We start from the raw sequence: 18,404 nt of genomic DNA, 5'->3' as shown, positions 1-18,404 counted from the left end.
GTGATGTAAATAATAATAATAATAATCTGAAAATGTCTATTTTCTTATGTGTATACATATTTTTCTCCTTACTCATTATATAAGTATACAGATTAGCTCTGTTCCTATATTTTCTCAAGATGGCGAGTACCCCCTACCTCCCACACATCAGAAGAACGCGGAACTAAAGATAAGACCAAAGACAGCCAAACCTCGTTATGAAAATTCTCCATCTTCTTTACTATCTTAACCAATGAGATGTACCTATTAGACTAACATAGCAATGACGTATTTGTGTGTATAAAACATTAGCACCGCCTTGAATAAATCAGAAAGTGTAATGAGTAGCAACGCTGAGCGTGTCTCAGTGTGTTTACTTTTATATGCATGCATATCAACACTTTTCAAATTAGAGACAGCAGCAGATAACCTTGGGCTCGATTGGAGCTTAAATCATTTCCATAACACAGGAAGTGCAAAGAAGAATAGAAAAATAAAAGGTAATTACGGCGATTTAAATTTTTTTAAACGGCATGTCAGCATCTAGGCAAGGAAGAGAATACATACAGATATTGTTCAAAATTTGGGTGGAGCCCCGCTTTAAATGACACACAGGTGGACTTTATTTGCTAATAAGGTGACTTCTGAAGGTAATTGGTTCCACTAGATCTTAGTTAGGGGTATCAGAGTAAAGGGGGCTGAATACAAATGCCCCCCCCCCCCCACACTTTTCACATATTTATTTGTATCATTTATCATTTTCCTTCCACTTCACAATTATGAGCTACTTTGTGTTGGTCTATCACATAAAATCCCAATAAAATACATTTATGTTTTTGGTTGTAACATGACAAAATGTGGAAACTTTCAAGGGGTATGAATACTTTTTTGTATGCATCTGCGACACGAGGAATCGCATGAATATTGCCCAAATAAAATTGCAAGTGGGAAAAAGAGTGAATGGGACCGAGGCTGCCTGTCCCAAACTGAAACCCACGCAGGCACGTTCTGTCCAGAACCGGCATCATGTCCAGCTTTAGGCCGGGGAAGAGATATAAGAAGTCCTTTTTCTTCTAAGCAGCGCACAAATATGAGAACACAGAGCTGGAGATTTGCCGGGAGTCCCCCCCATAGGGCTTCCAGTCCTCCATAGAGAATACAGGGAGCAAAACGTGCAACTCGCTAAACATCTGCCTGGTCCGGTCTACTTAAAATACATCTGAATTATTCAACAAGCTTTAAATTGTACATGAAAGAATAATCCAGGCAGAAGAAAACACATTAAAGAGGACCTGTCATTAAAGTATATATAAAAAAACCTATCACAGTTCTGTAGCCAGGCTTTCATTTCACACGTTTCCTCTCTAGAGTTTTCTTTTGGTGGTATTTAATCACAGCTGGGGGGGGGGGGGGTTATTTTTTGCTTAACAAATGAAAAACGACTGAAAATTTTGAAAAAAATGACGTTTTTCTTAGTTTCTGTTCTAAAATGTTGCAAATTGTTCTTCTTCACTGATGGGCACTGACAAGGAGGCACTGATGAGGCTGCATGGATGGGCACGGATAAGCTGCACTGATGAGGTGCACTGATGGGCACTAATGAGGCGACACTGATGTGTGCTGATGAGGCTGCACTGATGAGGAGGCACGGATAGGCACTAATGAGGTGGCACTGATGGACACTAATGAGGTGGCACTGATGGGCACTAATAAGGCACTAATGAGGCGCCACTGATAAAGCTGCACTGATGGGCACTAATGAGGCGACACTGATGTGTGCTGATGAGGCTGCACTGATGGTCACTGATAAGGAGGCACGGATGGGCACTGATGGGCATTAATGAGGCGACACTGATGAGCTGCTCTGATGAAGCTGCACTGATGGGCACTAATGAGGCGACACTGAAGTGTGCTGATGAGGCTGCACTAATGGGCACTGATAAGGAGGCACAGATGGGCACTGATGAGGTGGCACTGATGGGCATTAATGAGGCGACACTGATGAGCTGTGCTGATAAAGCTGCACGGATGGGCACTAATGAGGTGGTACGGATGGGCACTAATGAGGTGGCACTGATGGGCACTAATGAGGTGGCACTGATAGGCACTAATGAGGTGGCACTGATGGGCACTAATGAGGCGCCACTGACAAAGCTGCACTGATGGGCACTAATGAGGCGACACTGATGTGTGCTGATGAGGCTGCACTGATGAGCTGCACTGATGGGCACTATTGAGGCGACACTGATGTGTGCTGATGAGGCTGCACTGATGGGCACTGATAAGGAGGCACAGATGGGCACTGATGAGCTGCACTAATGGGCACTATTGAGTTGACACTGATGTGTGCTGATGAGGCTGCACTGATGGGCACTGATAAGGAGGCACTGATGAGGTGACACTGATAAACCTGCACTGATGGGCACTAATGAGGCGACACTGATGTGTGCTGATGAGGAGGCACGGGTGGGCACTGATGAAGTGGCACTGATAAGCTGCACTGATGGGCACTAATGAAGCGACACTGATGTGTGCTGATGAGGAGGCACGGGTGGGCACTGATGAAGTGGCACTGATAAGCTGCACTGATGGGCACTAATGAGGCGACACTGATGTGTGCTGATGAGGCTGCACGGATGGGCACTTATAAGCTACACTGATGACATAAAGACATGGATGAGCGAGTTTGGGGTGGAGAGACTTGACTGGCCTGTACAGAGTCCTGACCTCAACCTGATAAAAACACCTTTGAGGTAAATTAGAGCGGAGACTGTGAGCCAGGCCTTCTCGTCCAACATCAGTGCCTGACCTCACAAATGCTCTTCTGGAAGAATGGTCAAACATTCCCATAGACACCCTCCTAAACCTTGTGGACGGCCTTCCCAGAAGAGTTGAAGCTGTTATAGCTGTAAAGGGCGGAGCCAACTCAATATTGAACCCTCCGGACTAAGACTGGGATGTCATTAAAGTTCATGTGTGTGTAAAGGCAGGCGTCCCAATACTTTTGACAATATAGTTTATGTTATCTGTGTATTGAGGTGTTTTCCTGGACTTCCCCTTTAAGAATAACATTCAGTCACGTAGGTGGTAGAAGAGGGTTCCTTACCAGCATTGCCCATGCGGAGGTGGAGTCTTCCTTTAATAACGGTGTGCACTCCGATGGGTTTTACAACACCTTGCTTCGAGATGTCGCCGCTCATCACCATCGTCTCCTGTTCATATTCTGTTGTGATGACTTCCAACTCGTGAGACACCTGAACCGCGGCGCGACCTTGGCGTAACAAATGCTGCCAAACACAAAGGAGAAAGAGGATGATAAATACCCGCGTCCCTCAATAAATACCCGTGTCCCTCAATAAATACCCGCGTCTCTCGTCAGGCTAATGCAGCCGCTCTTATAGTGACACTAAATATCATTATTCTCTAAAAATAATCCATATACATTCTCTGCTGAACAACCCTTTGATCTATTTTTCATGAAATTGTTTCTGTGTTCCTACATACAGTGAGACCAAGGCAGGATGACTACGTTCCTACATACAGTGAGACCAAGGCAGGATGACTACGTTCCTACATACAGTGAGACCAAGGCAGGATGACTACGTTCCTACATACAGTGAGACCAAGACAGGATGACTACGTTCCTACATACAGTGAGACCAAGGCAGGGTGGCTACGTTCCTACATACAGTGAGACCAAGACAGGGTGACTACGTTCCTACATACAGTGAGACCAAGGCAGGATGACTACGTTCCTACATACAGTGAGACCAAGACAGGGTGACTACGTTCCTACATACAGTGAGACCAAGGCAGGGTGGCTACGTTCCTACATACAGTGAGACCAAGGCAGGGTGGCTACGTTCCTACATAAAGTGGGGCCAAGGCAGGGTGGCTACGTTCCTACATACAGTGAGACCAAGGCAGGGTGGCTACGTTCCTACATACAGTGAGACCAAGACAGGGTGGCTACATTCCTACATACAGTGAGACCAAGACAGGGTGGCTACCTTCCTACATACAGTGAGACCAAGACATGGTGGCTACCTTCCTACATACAGTGAGACCAAGACAGGGTGGCTACCTTCCTACATACAGTGAGACCAAGACAGGGTGACTACGTTCCTACATACAGTGAGACCAAGGCATGGTGGCTACGTTCCTACATACAGTGAGACCAAGGCAGGGTGGCTACGTTCCTACATACAGTGAGACCAAGGCAGGATGACTACGTTCCTACATACAGTGAGACCAAGGCAGGATGACTACGTTCCTATATACAGTGGGTCCAAGGCAGGGGGGCTACGTTCCTACATACAGTGAGACCAAGGCAGGGTGGTTACGTTCCTACATACAGTGGGCCCAAGGCAGGGTGGCTACGTTCCTACATACAGTGGGCCCAAGGCAGGGTGGCTACGTTCCTACATACAGTGGGACCAAGGCATGGCAGCTACGTTCCTACATACAGTGAGACCAAGGCAGGGTGGCTACGTTCCTACATACAGTGAGACCAAGGCAGGGTGGCTACGTTCCTACATACAGTGAGACCAAGGCAGGGTGGCTACATTCCTACATACAGTGAGACCAAGGCAGGATGACTACGTTCCTACATACAGTGAGACCAAGACAGGGTGGTTACGTTCCTACATACAGTGGGACCAAGGCAGGGTGGTTACGTTCCTACATACAGTGGGACCAAGGCAGGGTGGCTACGTTCCTACATACAGTGGGACCAAGGCAGGGTGGCTACGTTCCTACATACAGTGGGACCAAGGCAGGGTGGTTACGTTCCTACATACAGTTGGACCAAGGAGAACAAACACAGGAGGCTGAGCCCAATAGAAGGTATTTTTTGTGAGTTAGGAATACATATTTAAATATAATTTTTTTAACGAAAATTTTGAGTTACTTTAAAATGTCTGTCAATTTAAAAACGTTTTCTTTCTGGTTGTAGATAAACCTCGGAAGGATTCGAATCCCAGTTGGGTTTTTCTGCTACCTCGGCTCACTACAACGATGACAATGGCTTGACCCAGCAGGAAGTGATGGAAAATCTGCAATGGGGGACACAGACGAAGTACAAATCTTCATATGGGGATATTTGATGTATATTCAGGAGGACCATACAAAAGATCCACAAGTACACAATAGGACTTTATAACCCCCCCCCAGACACAGAGAGATCGATCCTTCACAGTTTACTGCTTGTCTATTAGGCACTGCCTGTGCGTTTAATAACCTTCGACACATTTTTGATCACTTTTAGCCTTGAGTTTTATGAATTCCTGCTGCTCGGTGGTAACGGTTTGGCTTTCTTTCCATTTTCGGCGGTTTCACATTTCAGTCTCATTAAAATGTCAAAGACACCTCCATAATTCTGTGTGTGTGAGTGACAGCCGGATGGCGGGAGACGTCTCCTCCTCCATGAATCAATGTTGTGTCGGTTCTGGGAATGAGCTGGGGAAACATTGCTAAGGAAAAAAGAATAAATAGAAATCTTTTTATGATCATATCTAACACCCGGATCCGCGATTATTGCCCGAAACCTTCCCCGCGAGCCGGCAATACAGCCTGATATATACACTATATTGTATTTAAAGGGACCTACGAGCAATGTAATGACATATATACCGTATATGAATGTGGTCAGTATATACACTCACCAGCCACTTTATTAGTTCCATCGCTTGGTAACACAAATTGCTAATCAGCCAATCACAGGGCAGCAACTAGGCATCTAGACATGGTGAAGAGGACTTGCTGAAGCTCAAACTGAGCATCAGAATGGGGCCGAAAAGGGGATCTCGATGACTTTGAACGTGGCATGGTTGGTTGTTGGTGGCAGACGGGCTGGTCTGAGTATTTCTGGGATTTTCACACACAACCATCTCTCGGGGATTACAGAGAATGGTGGGAAAAAGAGAAAATATCCAGTGAGCGGCAGTTGTGTGGAGGAAAATGCCTTGTTGAGGTCAGAGGAGAATGGGCAGACTGGTTCCAGATGATAGAAAGACAACAGTAACTTAAATAACCCCTCGTTACATCCAAGGTATGCAGAATACCATCTCTGAACGCACAACACATCCAACCTTGAAGCAGATGGGCTACCGCAGCAGAAGACCACACCGGGTGCCACTCCTGTCAGCTAAGAACAGGAAACTGAGGCTACAATTGGCACAGGATCACCAAAACTGGACAATAGAAGATTGGAAAAAAGTTGCCCAGTCTGATGAGTCTGGATTTCAGCTCCAACATTCAGATGGTGGGGTCAGAATTTGGCGCATGGATCCATCCTCACCTGTTCAGGCTGGTGGTGGGGGTGTAATGGTGTGGGGGATGGGATATCACCGGTTCAGGCTGGTGGTGGGGGTGTAATGGTGTGGGGGAGGGGATATCACCGGTTCAGGCTGGTGGTGGGGGTGTATTGGTGTGGGGGATGGGATATCACCGGTTCAGGCTGGTGGTGGGGGTGTAATGGTGGGGGGATGGGATATCACCGGTTCAGGCTGGTGGTGGGGGTGTAATGGTGTGGGGGAGGGGATATCACCGGTTCAGGCTGGTGGTGGGGGTGTAATGGTGTGGGGATGGGATATCACCGGTTCAGGCTGGTGGTGGAGATGTAATGGTGTGGGGGATGGGATATCACCGGTTCAGGCTGGTGGTGGTGGTGTAATGGTGTGGGGGATGGGGTATCACCGGTTCAGGCTGGTGGTGGGGGTGTAATGGTGTGGGGGATGGGATATCACCGGTTCAGGCTGGTGGTGGGGGTGTAATGTTGTGGGGGATGGGGTATCCCCGGTTCAGGCTGGTGGTGGGGGTGTAATGGTGTGGGGGATGGGGTATCACCGGTTCAGGCTGGTGGTGGAGGTGTAATGGTGTGGGGGATGGGATATCACCGGTTCAGGCTGGTGGTGGGGGTGTAATGGTGTGGGGGATGGGATATCACCGGTTCAGGCTGGTGGTGGGGGTGTAATGGTGTGGGGGATGGGATATCACTGGTTCAGGCTGGTGGTGGGGGTGTAATGGTGTGGGGGATGGGATATCACCGGTTCAGGCTGGTGGTGGGGGGTGTAATGGTGTGGGGGATGGGGTATCACCGGTTCAGACTGGTGGTGGGGGTGTAATGGTGGGGGGATGGGATATCACCGGTTCAGGCTGGTGGTGGGGGTGTAATGGTGTGGGGATGGGATATCACCGGTTCAGGCTGGTGGTGGGGGTGTAATGGTGTGGGGGATGGGATATCACCGGTTCAGGCTGGTGGTGGGGGTGTAATGGTGTGGGGGATGGGGGTATCACTGGTTCAGGCTGGTGGTGGAGATGTAATGGTGTGGGGGATGGGATATCACCGGTTCAGGCTGGTGGTGGGGGTGTAATGGTGTGGGGGATGGGGTATCACCGGTTCAGGCTGGTGGTGGGGGTGTAATGGTGTGGGGGATGGGATATCACCGGTTCAGGCTGGTGGTGGGGTGTAATGGTGTGGGGGATGGGGTATCACCGGTTCAGGCTGGTGGTGGAGGGGGAAATGGTGTGGGGGATGGGGTATCACCGGTTCAGGCTGGTGGTGGGGGTGTAATGGTGTGGGGGATGGGCTATCACTGGTTCAGGCTGGTGGTGGTTGTGTAATGGTGTGGGGGATGGGGTACCTGAGTATTGTTGCTGACCATGTCCATCCCTTTATGACTACAGTGTCCCCATCTTCTGATGGCTCCTTCCAGCAGGATAATGCACCATGTCACAAAGCTCCAATCATCTCACCACTGGACAATGAGGTCCCTGTACTCCAATGGCCTCCACACTCACCACATCTCATCCAATAGAGCACCTTTAGCATGTGGTGGAGCGGGAGATTGGCATCATGGATGTGCAGCTGACAAATCTGCAGGAACGGCGTGATGTTATGTCACTATGGAGCAAAATCTCTGAGGAACGTTTCCAACACTTTGTTGTATCTATGCCACTCCGCACCGGAGCCAGCCCACTGGTTGTATTAGGGCCGGGGGTTCTTGGGAGGAGCACTGGAAGCAAAATGTTAGCAGAATAAACTTCAGCATTAAAGTGTCACCAAACCCCATCATAAAAATCAATGAATAAATGGTGTATTCCATGCTGTTCATACTCACTCAGTTACTAAGGGATTAATTTTCTGCATTCTGCAAAAAAAATGGTTGATCCTGCTGCTCTCTATCTCCCCCTCCTGTTCATGCCCCCAATTTAGCTAGAGATTTTGCAGAGCAGTGTTGGCAGCTCTGCACATGCTCAGTTTTCAGCGAGTTTCTATGCTGAGCATTTCCTCCCTATCACATCTGAGCAGCCCATATGGCTATAGAGTCACATATGTGGGCGTATACCCAATGACAGCCCACCCCCTCCCTCCTCCTCCACGCCCACTAACCAGCTAAACACAATGGGGGGGGGGCGGGATATTACGTGTAGATTGATGGAGGCTTAATCTCCCTCTTATTCTAAGACACAGGCTGGAGGGGGCGTGGCACAGCCTGTGACTGGCAGAGATCCGCCCCCCACACCATGTTATTGTCACAAAATAATAAAGATTTGATTTAAAATATATATTTGTATGACGATTTAAAACACTTTATTGATATGAATTATTTACTATTACTCTGTATTCCAAAGGCTGTTTTTTTTTTTTTTTTTTTTAACATGTGACCAGCAGCAGAGGACTAGAAGCTCCTCCTGCTTATGTTTCCCTGCAGACAGGCTGGGAGAGAGCCGGGTCCAGGGTCCAGCCTGTCTGCAGGGACAGCCAGATGTGACAGCCGGATATCCATTAGGAATAAAAGGGACTTAGATTTTTTTTTTAATTAAAATAATTACAGATTCGTTATCCCCATACAGAAATAGAAGGGAGAATGTACATCACACAGCGTGTGGTTAGTATCACTTTAAGGTTAGGTGACCTTTCACCTTGATGATAACTGTTATGGTGGATGGGAGGGGAAAGATTCTTTAGGGCTTATTTACACTTGCTTCTACTTTAACACACATTAACCTCTAGGTGCCAAGCAAACGCAAATATGCGGCTTCTCAGAGGCCAGGGCTTGTTATAGGCTTACTTGTAGGTGTAAGTGGTGTAATAGAGTTTGCTACCACTTGAACGAAGCTTGGCAAATGCCCTGTGTGTAGTCTATTATTTTTAAAGAAGCCCAGCCCATTCCGAGCTCATTAGTACCTCCACTCAGCAGATCCCCAGCTCATTAGCACCCTCGTTCAGCAGATCCCGAGCTCATTAGTACCTCCACTCAGCAGATCCTCAACTCATTAGTACCCTTGTACAGCAGATCCCCAGCTCATTAGTACCCTCGTTCAGCAGATCCCGAGCTCATTAGTACCACCACTCAGCAGATCCTCAACTCATTAGTACCCTTGTACAGCAGATCCCCAGCTCATTAGTACCCTCGTTCAGCAGATCCCGAGCTCATTAGTACCACCACTCAGCAGATCCTCAACTCATTAGTACCCTTGTACAGCAGATCCTCAGCTCATTAGTGCCCTCGTTCAGCAGATCCCGAGCTCATTAGTACCCTCGTTCAGCAGATCCCGAGCTCATTAGTACCACCACTCAGCAGATCCTCAACTCATTAGTACCCTTGTACAGCAGATCCTCAGCTCATTAGTGCCCTCGTTCATCAGATCCCGAGCTCATTAGTACCTCCACTCAGCAGATCCCCAGCTCATTAGTACCCTCATTCAGCAGATCCCGAGCTCATTAGTACCCTCGTTCAGCAGATCCCGAGCTCATTAGTACCCTCGTTCAGCAGATCCCGAGCTCATTAGTACCCTCGTTCAGCAGATCCCGAGCTCATTAGTACCCTCGTTCAGCAGATCCCGAGCTCATTAGTACCCTCGTTCAGCAGATCCCGAGCTCATTAGTACCTCCACTCAGCAGATCCCCAGCTCATTAGTACCCTCGTACAGCAGATGCCCCATTTAGTAGCACCCCCAGCTTTGCTGATCCCCCCACTAAGTAGTAACCCCCAGCTCTGCTTATCCTCTGGTTTGCTGATCCTCCTCTCTCTCTGGTCCCTGCTCACCTCCCGCTATATTTCTCCCACCTTGTTTACCGTGTGTGATGACACCTGTTGGATTCTTCTGCTTCCGGTCCCCCAGCTCTGCTGATCTTCTGCCACTCAGTCCTCTCTCCTTCCCCCACTCACCTACAGCTTCAGGTGCTGTAAGCAAGCGTTGTCATAGACTTCTATGAAAGCTTTGGAGACGCTTTGAAGCACCAAGAAAGCGACATGGGGTATAATTTTTGAAGCAAAGCGTGTGACCAGGACTGTAAGGTGACCATTTTATTTAGTGACGGGGGGGGGCTTTGATTAGCAATCAGAGTGCTCTAAAAAAAGTGCGTCCAACGCCACATTTTGTAGCAAGTGTAAAAGAGACCTTATGGGGCATTTTTCATTTGCATTCAAATATCCAATGACAGGTGCCCAGTTCCAAACACTAACATCTGGGCACAGTAATGCAGGTTGGCTTAATTGGTTTTTATTGCTGATGTTCTATGTTCGATGTCAAACCATTATGTATCACATACATCGGCAGAAGTCCAAGACTTTGTCCTCAGGCCACCTTCCGCCGCCATCTAGGCATAAAAGGCCTTGCCGGCCTGGACTGTATTTCAACATAATTAGCCGAGTTGGACCTTTTTTTTTTTTTTTTTTTTTTTTTTCCATCAATGCTAAGTCGTTTAACATTATTCCTTATTTTTATCGAAATTGCTCTTGTTTAAAATGCTTACTAAGTCATTTGTGTTCCTAACCTTTTATCCAGATTAAATTGCAGTAATATGATAATGAATGCGGTTGTGAGCCAGCGAACATCGCTTTAATATATTTATAGAGGAGCCCTATGTAGATGTCACGGCAAACAAGGGAAGAATCATGTGCCCCGCGGCGACCAATCCGACGCTGGCTCACCTGGTGGTGCCATTTAACCCTTTCACTGCCAGAGCCATTTTGGCGCGTTTAAAAAAAAGATTAGCTAAAACCCCCCAAAAATATACATTTTCTGAAAGCAGACACCCTAAAGAATAAAACGGTGGTTGTTCCAATTTTTTTATGTAACATGATATTAGCGCAACAATTTAATAACTTAAAAATGTCATTAAAAAAGTTCATTTTAGGGCACCCACATTCAAAATATTATTAATTAGTTTTTTTTTATATATATAAAAGACAAGCTTGCACTGAGTAAATAGATAGCCAGCAAGCCTTAAAGTGTCACTAAACCCCCATCATAAAAAACGATGAATAAATGGTGTATTCCATGCTGTTCATACTCACTCATCACTACGAGATTCCTTTTCCGTATTCTGCAAAAATCCTGGTTGATCCTGCTGCTCTCTATCTCCCCCTCCTGTCCATGTCCCCAATTCAGCTGGGGATTTTGCAGATCAGTGTTGGCAGCTCTGCACATGCTCAGTTTTAAGTGAGTTTCTATGCTGAGCAGTTCCTCCCTATCACATTTGAGCAGCCCATGTGACTATAGAGTGGGCGTATACACAGTGACAGCCCACTCCCCCCTCCCTCCTCCATGCCCACAAACCAATTATACACAATGGGGGGGCGGGAAATTACATGTAGATTGATGGTGGCTTTGCCTCCCTCTTATTCTAAGACGCAGGCTGGAGGGGTGTGACACAGCCTGTGACTGGCAGAAATCCGCCCACACCATGTTGCTGCCAAAAAACAATCAAGATTTGATTTCAAATGTGTATTTGTATGAAAATTTAAAAGTTTATGGATATTATTTATTTTTTTTTTTCTGTATTCCAAAGGCTGTTTTTTTTTGTTTTTTTTTTATGTTGAACATGTGACCAGCAGCAGAGGACTAGAAGCTCCTTCTGCTTATGTTTCCCTGCAGACAGGCTGGGAGAGAGCCGGGCCATGTGACAGCTGGACATCGATTAGGAAAAAGGAACTTTTTAATTAAAAAGATTACAGAGCCGTCATCCATATACAGAAATAGAGGGGAGAATGTACATTACAAAGCGTGTGTTTTGTATCACTTTAAAACTAAAATGATGATAAACTTCAGTACCCTATATTATATTATCCATAGGCTATGCTATAAAATTCCCTACAGGTCATGGCCCTTATGGGGGGGTGTGGAAGCGATTTTTTTCGGCTACAGAGTGTGTAAAGTAAATTACTGATCCTTTTTTTTTTTTTTTTTTTTTTTTTTATAGCTGTATTTATATTTTACACCAGACAGCAGAAAGGTAAGTATAACATGTTTGTTATATAAAAAAAAAAATAAATAGGCTTCATAACCTCTTTAAGTTCATCCCATGAAAGGTTCAACAACAGAGGAACCCAAAATCCACTAAACGTGGCACTAAACTAAACTATGCATATCAAACACATAAAAATACTTTATGTATAACTTTTATCTATTCTTTGAGCCAATGAGTGATCTGTTGATTCCAATCAATAGCAACCAATCAAATCTCTTCTCTCTCTGCAACGGCTGAAATGTGGCCATGCGTTGCTCTGTCCGTCGTTCGTTAGCGCTTTTCTCCTATACCCGGGATCTAATGATTATAAACACCTGAATACACAGTATATAGAGCAGGGATATGCAATTAGCAGACCTCCAGATGTTGCAGAACTACAAGTCCCATGAGGCATAGCCAGACTCTGACAGCCACAAGCATGAGACTCAGAGGCAGAGGCATGATGGGACTTGTAGTTTTGCAACAGCTGGAGGTCCGCTAATTGCATATCCCTGATATAGAGGAACAGAAATATATATATATATATATATATATATATATATATATATATATATATATATATATATAAAATGAAAATGTTTATTTCCTAGAAGCAGAAGGGCGCATTGTTTACCCTCGCGGCTATTCTCCAAAACAATAAACCTGCTTCCTCCTGTCTGCTTGCAACTACATAAAAAGTAATATCCAAAGTAAAATACCTACAAAACACGCCGTGAACCTGAACAATCCACATTTGGCTGCCTTAAAGCTGAACGCCACTACGTTATTATTTTTAGGCAAAATTCTCTTCTTTCCGCCTCTCCAAAAAAAAGTTCCCAAATCTGTTCTCACCATCTCTGCATGTCCCACTCCAGAGCCAGTTACCACCCCCCCTTCCAGCCCCAGCTGCCGCTCCCCTACAGTCTCCAGTTTTCCCCTCCAGTCCCAGCTGCCGCTCCACCTCCAGTCCCAGCTGCCGCTTCCCCGCCATTCCCAGCTGCTGCTCCCCCTCCAGCCCCAACTGCCACTCCTTCCCAGTCTCAGCTGCCACTCCTCCTCTAGTCCTAGATGCCATTCACCCTTCAGTCCCCAGCTACTGCTCCTTTCCAGCCCCTGTTGCCACTCTTCCTCCACTCCCAGCTGCTACTCCTCCTTCAGTCCCAGCTGTAATTTCCCCTCCAGCCCCAGCTGCCGCTTCCCCTCCAGTCCCCAGCTGCTACTCCCCCTATAGTCCCAGCTGCTACTCCTCCTCTAGTCCCAGCTGCCACTCCTCCTCTAGTCCCAGTTGCTGCTTCTCTTTCTTCAGTCCCAGATCCCACACCTTCTTACGTCCCTGCTCCCACACCTCCTTCAGTCCCAGCTCCCACACCTTCTTCAGTCCCAGCTCCCACACCTTCTTCAGTCCCAGCTCCCATACCTTCTTCAGTCCCAGCTACCACACCTCCTTCAGTCCCAGCTACCACACCTCCTTCAGTCCCAGCTCTCACACCTCCTTCAGTCCCAGCTCCCACACCTCCTTCAGTCCCAGCTCTCACACCTCCTTCAGTCCCAGCTCCCACACCTTCTTCAGTCCCAGCTCCCAAACCTTTTTCGGTCCCAGCTCCCACACCTTCTTCAGTCCCAGCTCCCACACCTTCTTCAGTCCCAGCTACCACACCTCCTTCAGTCCCAGCTACCACACCTCCTTCAGTCCCAGCTACCACACCTCCTTCAGTCCCAGCTACCACACCTCCTTCAGTCCCAGCTCTCACACCTCCTTCAGTCCCAGCTCCCACACCTCCTTCAGTCCCAGCTCTCACACCTCCTTCAGTCCCAGCTCCCACACCTTCTTCAGTCCCAGCTCCCAAACCTTTTTCGGTCCCAGCTCCCACACCTTCTTCAGTCCCAGCTCCCACACCTTCTTCAGTCCCAGCTCCCACACCTTCTTCGGTCCCAGCACCCACACCTTCTTCAGTCCCACCTCCCACACCTTCTTCAGTCCCAGCTCCCACACCTACTTCAGCTCCTCCAGCTCCCACACCTTCTTCAGTCCCAGCTCCCACAGCTTCATCAGTCCCAGCTCCCACACCTTCTTCAGCTCCAGCTGCCACTCCCACCCTACATTCCCAGATCCCCTGCCCCTCCAGTTACAGCTGCCACTCCTTCAGCCCCAGCTCTGCCTGTCTTACTCCAGTCCTAACTACCACTTCTCCTCCAGTCCCAGCTGCTACTCCCCCTATAGTCCCAGCTGCCACTCCTCCTCTAGTCCCAGCTGCCACTTATCAAGATCCAGCTTCCTCTCCTCCTCCATTCCCAGTTGCTGCTTCTCTTTCTTCAGTCCCAGATCCCACTCCTCCTTGAGTTCCAGCTGCCACTCCTCCTCCAGGATTGTGCCCAGGGCATGAAGGACACTCCCCCTATGTCATCAAGCCACTCTGTGCCCACAGGAGAATGATGCAGAGAACAGCACTCAAATCAATACATGAATGCCATATTCTGAATCCTTGAGGATCACCCACCACTGGCACTGGAAAATTAATTTGTTATCGTAACATTATGCATTTACAGTTTTTCAGTTCGTTCTTCTTGTGTGCGACTCCAAAACACCAAAATAAACAACATTCAATGGGATTACAGCACCATGAGTATAACTTATTGCTTCATTAAAGAATATTACAACAACTTCAGGCCCTCCCGTCCTTTTAATTACTAACCTGCTCTATGCAGTTGAGATGCAGATGTGTGTTCAGGTCCTAAATGGCTTTCATATGTACAACACATGAGATACTAACAAGGTGTAACCACATGGTAACCATTACATATTCATAGCAAATTTAATAAAAAACAGGAGTCTAATTTGCTTTCATTGTAATATATGTTAAAGCTGGCCAATGTCATCAAAGTGATCCTTCTCTGGAAAACTGTGTCAAAGTGATCCTCTCTGGTCAACTGTGTCAAAGTTATTCCCATCTGGAAAACTGTGTCAAAGAGATCCTCCTCTGGCCTACTGTGTCAAAGTGATCCCTCTCTGGCCAACTGTGTTAATGTGATCCGTTGTTGGCCAACTGTGTCACAGTGATCACTCTCTGGTTAACTGCGTCAAAGTGATCTCCCTCTGACCAACTGCGTCAAAGTGATCCCCGTCTGGTCAACTGGGTCAAAAAGTGATTCCGCTCTGGCCAACCGTCACAGTGATCCCTCTCTAGCTAATTGTTTCAAAGTGATTCCTCTCTGGCCAGCTGTGTCAAAGTGATTCCTCTCTAGCCAACTGGGTCAAAATGATCGCTCTCTGGCCAACTACATCAAAAGTGATCTCCCCCTGACCAACTGGGCAAAATTATCCCCTTGTGGCCAACTGGGTCAAAGTGATTCCTCTCTGGTCATCTGTGTCAAAGTGATCCCTCTCTGGCCAACTGGGTCAAACTGATCCACCTCTAGCAAAATGTGTCAAAGTGATCCCACAATGGGCAGCTGTGTCAAAGTGATCCCTCTCTGGCCAACTGGGTCAAAATGATCCCTCTCTGGCTAACTGGGTCAAAGTGATTCCTTTCTGGTCAACTGTGTCAAAGTGGTTTCTCTCTCGCCCACAATGTCAAAGTAATCACTCTCTAGCCAACTGTGCTAAAGTGATCACTCTCTGGCCAACTGTGCTAAAGTGATCCCTCTCTGGCCAACTGTGTCAAAGTGATCTCTCTCACACCAATAATGTCAAATTAATTTCTCTCTGGCCAACTGTGTTAAAGTGATCCCCCTCTAGCCAACTGTGTCAAAGTGATCCCTCTCTGGCCAACTGGGTCAAAGTAATCTCTCTCTAGCCAACTGTGTTAAAGTGATCCCCCTCTGGCCAACTGGGTCAAAGTAATCTTTCTCTCACCAACTATGTCAAAATGATCCCCCTCTGGCCAACTGGGTCAAAGTGATCCCCCTCTGGCCAACTGTGTCAAAGGGATCCCTCTCTGGCCAACGGTTTCAAAGTGATCCCCCTCTCTGGCCAACTGTGTCAAAGTGATCTCCCTCTCGCCAACCGTGTCAAAGTGATCTCCCTCTGGCCAACTGTGTCAATGTGATCCCTCTCTGCCCAACTTTTTAAAAGTGATCCCTCTCTGGCCAACTGTGTCCACATGCAGACTGTATACTGCATGGGCAGCACTGCCCAACTAAAGGCCAGAACCACTGAGCCTGGAATATGCAGCCAAATTCTTGTAAAATGTGTGCAAACACATCATTGTATATTTAAACACAGGAGAAAAGTTCTCAGAGCTATTCTTCCTGTAAAACTGCTTGCACATTCATTCTGTGTAATCTTTCTCTCACCAACTATGTCAAAATGATCCCCCTCTGGCCAACTGGGTCAAAGTGACCCCTCTCTGGCCAACTGGGTCAAAGTAACCCCTCTCTGGCCAACTGGGTCAAAGTGACCCCTCTCTGGCCAACTGGGTCAAAGTGACCCCTCTCTGGCCAACTGGGTCAAAGTAACCCCTCAATGGCCAACTGGGTCAAAGTGACCCCTCTCTGGCCAACTGGGTCAAAGTGACCCCTCTCTGGCCAACTTTGTCAAAGTGATCCCAATCTGGCCAACTGGGTCAAAGTGACCCCTCTCTGGCCAACTGGGTCAAAGTAACCCCTCAATGGCCAACTGGGTCAAAGTGACCCCTCTCTGGCCAACTGGGTCAAAGTGATCCCCCTCTGGCCAACTGGGTCAAAGTGACCCCTCTCTGGCCAACTGGGTCAAAGTGATCCCAGTTTTGGCAGCCCCTACTCTATCTTGTAGATTGCAATCCTCTCATTTGCTAAAACAGCATACTCCAAAAACAAACTATTAGTCACCCACACAGTACCTTCATTTCTACTGCGGCTGACCCAATGAGCAGCAGGGAGTCTCCATCCCAAACATCAATCTGTAGAGTCTGGAGAGCCAGATACCGCAGAAACCAGCGCTGTTCTCCTGACTTTAGGAATCCGGGGTCCACCATGTACTTCAACTGATAACCCGGACAGCCTGTGAGAAAAGGAAATTTAAACAATGAATATAAATATTATTCTAGTCAACTATTTTAAGATTTCTTTTTACTTGGTGCTATTTTATCATAAAGAGAAGTCCTTTTTCTGTGTTAATAGTCTTTCCCAGTTTTTAGACATATTTATACATACGTATCTTGTATCATGTTATTTACCAGTAAAAGCTGTGTAGACATCCAAAAGCACTGAGACTGCTGCTGGGTGCCGCCATCTTGAATGTGATGTCAGCATCCCCAACAGACTCACAGCTGTCGCTCAAGTGACACTCCACAGTATTCCCTTATGCTCCTGCTCTGACATAGATAGCAATGGAGGAAAGAAGATAAAACAGACGCTCACCCTGGTTTATTGAGCCATCCTTATTGAGCGACACAATCACCCGGGCCGGGGTTTCCGTCCGTGACGCTCCTTTGGAGTGAACCTGTACTAGCTGCAGGCGAGGCGTGGTTACTGGCTGGAATCGATAGAACTGGAAGGTGAAGTAAAGGGTCTGCGGCCAGTTCAGTGACGAGTTACTTTCCGGTACGCTAAGCAAAGGAGAAAAAAAGAATCAGTATTATCATCCCAGGAATATAATAATAAAGCCCAACGCCAGCTCAGACACACAAAACGATATATACAGAATGAGGCCCCCTTTGCTTAAAAACAGGGGAGTCTTAGTTCGCTTACATTGCAAGCTGGCCAACTGCATCAAAGTGATCCCCCTATGGCCAAATTTTTAAAAGTGATTCCTCGCTAGCCAGCTGTGTCATAAAGATCCCACCTGGCCAGTTGTTTTAAAGTGATCCTTCTCTGGCCAACTGCATCAAAGTGATCCCCCTCTGTGGCCAACTGTGTCAACGTGGTTTCCCTGTCACCAATTGTGTCAAAGTGATCCCCTTCTGGCCAACTGTGTCAAAGTGATCCCCCTCTCTGGCCAAATTTGTCAAAGTGATCCCCCCCTCTGGCCAACTGTGTCAAAGTGTTTTCCCTCTCGCCAACTGTGTTAAAGTAATCTCTCTCTGGCCAACGGTTTCAAAGTGATCCCCCTCTCTGGCCAACTGTGTCAAAGTGGTCTCCCTCTCGCCAACTGTGTTAAAGTAATCTCTCTCTGGCCAACGGTTTCAAAGTGATCCCCCTCTCTGGCCAACTGTGTCAAAGTGATCCCTCTCTGGCCAACTGTGTCAAAGTGATCCCCCTCTGGCCAACT

General features: G+C 47.4%; 1 protein-coding gene across 1 annotated transcript in view; it reads right to left on the bottom strand.

Moving 5' to 3' along the window:
- Positions 1-18,404, bottom strand: part of NPHP4 (nephrocystin 4) — a 354,636-nt gene that overhangs the window by 104,388 nt on the left and 231,844 nt on the right. The window contains exons 16-18 of the mRNA XM_073603693.1: positions 17,555-17,742; positions 17,035-17,195; positions 3,086-3,266 (exon numbers count right to left, since the gene is read on the bottom strand). Coding sequence (XP_073459794.1) covers positions 3,086-3,266; positions 17,035-17,195; positions 17,555-17,742 — 530 coding nt within the window. The remainder of the gene's footprint in view (positions 1-3,085; positions 3,267-17,034; positions 17,196-17,554; positions 17,743-18,404) is intronic.

The sequence above is a fragment of the Aquarana catesbeiana genome, linkage group LG10 (genome assembly GCF_042186555.1).
Source record: "Aquarana catesbeiana isolate 2022-GZ linkage group LG10, ASM4218655v1, whole genome shotgun sequence".
Lineage (NCBI taxonomy): Eukaryota > Metazoa > Chordata > Amphibia > Anura > Ranidae > Aquarana > Aquarana catesbeiana.
The sequence above is the reverse complement of the archived record's forward strand: the minus strand, read 5'-3'. Positions and strand labels throughout refer to the sequence as shown.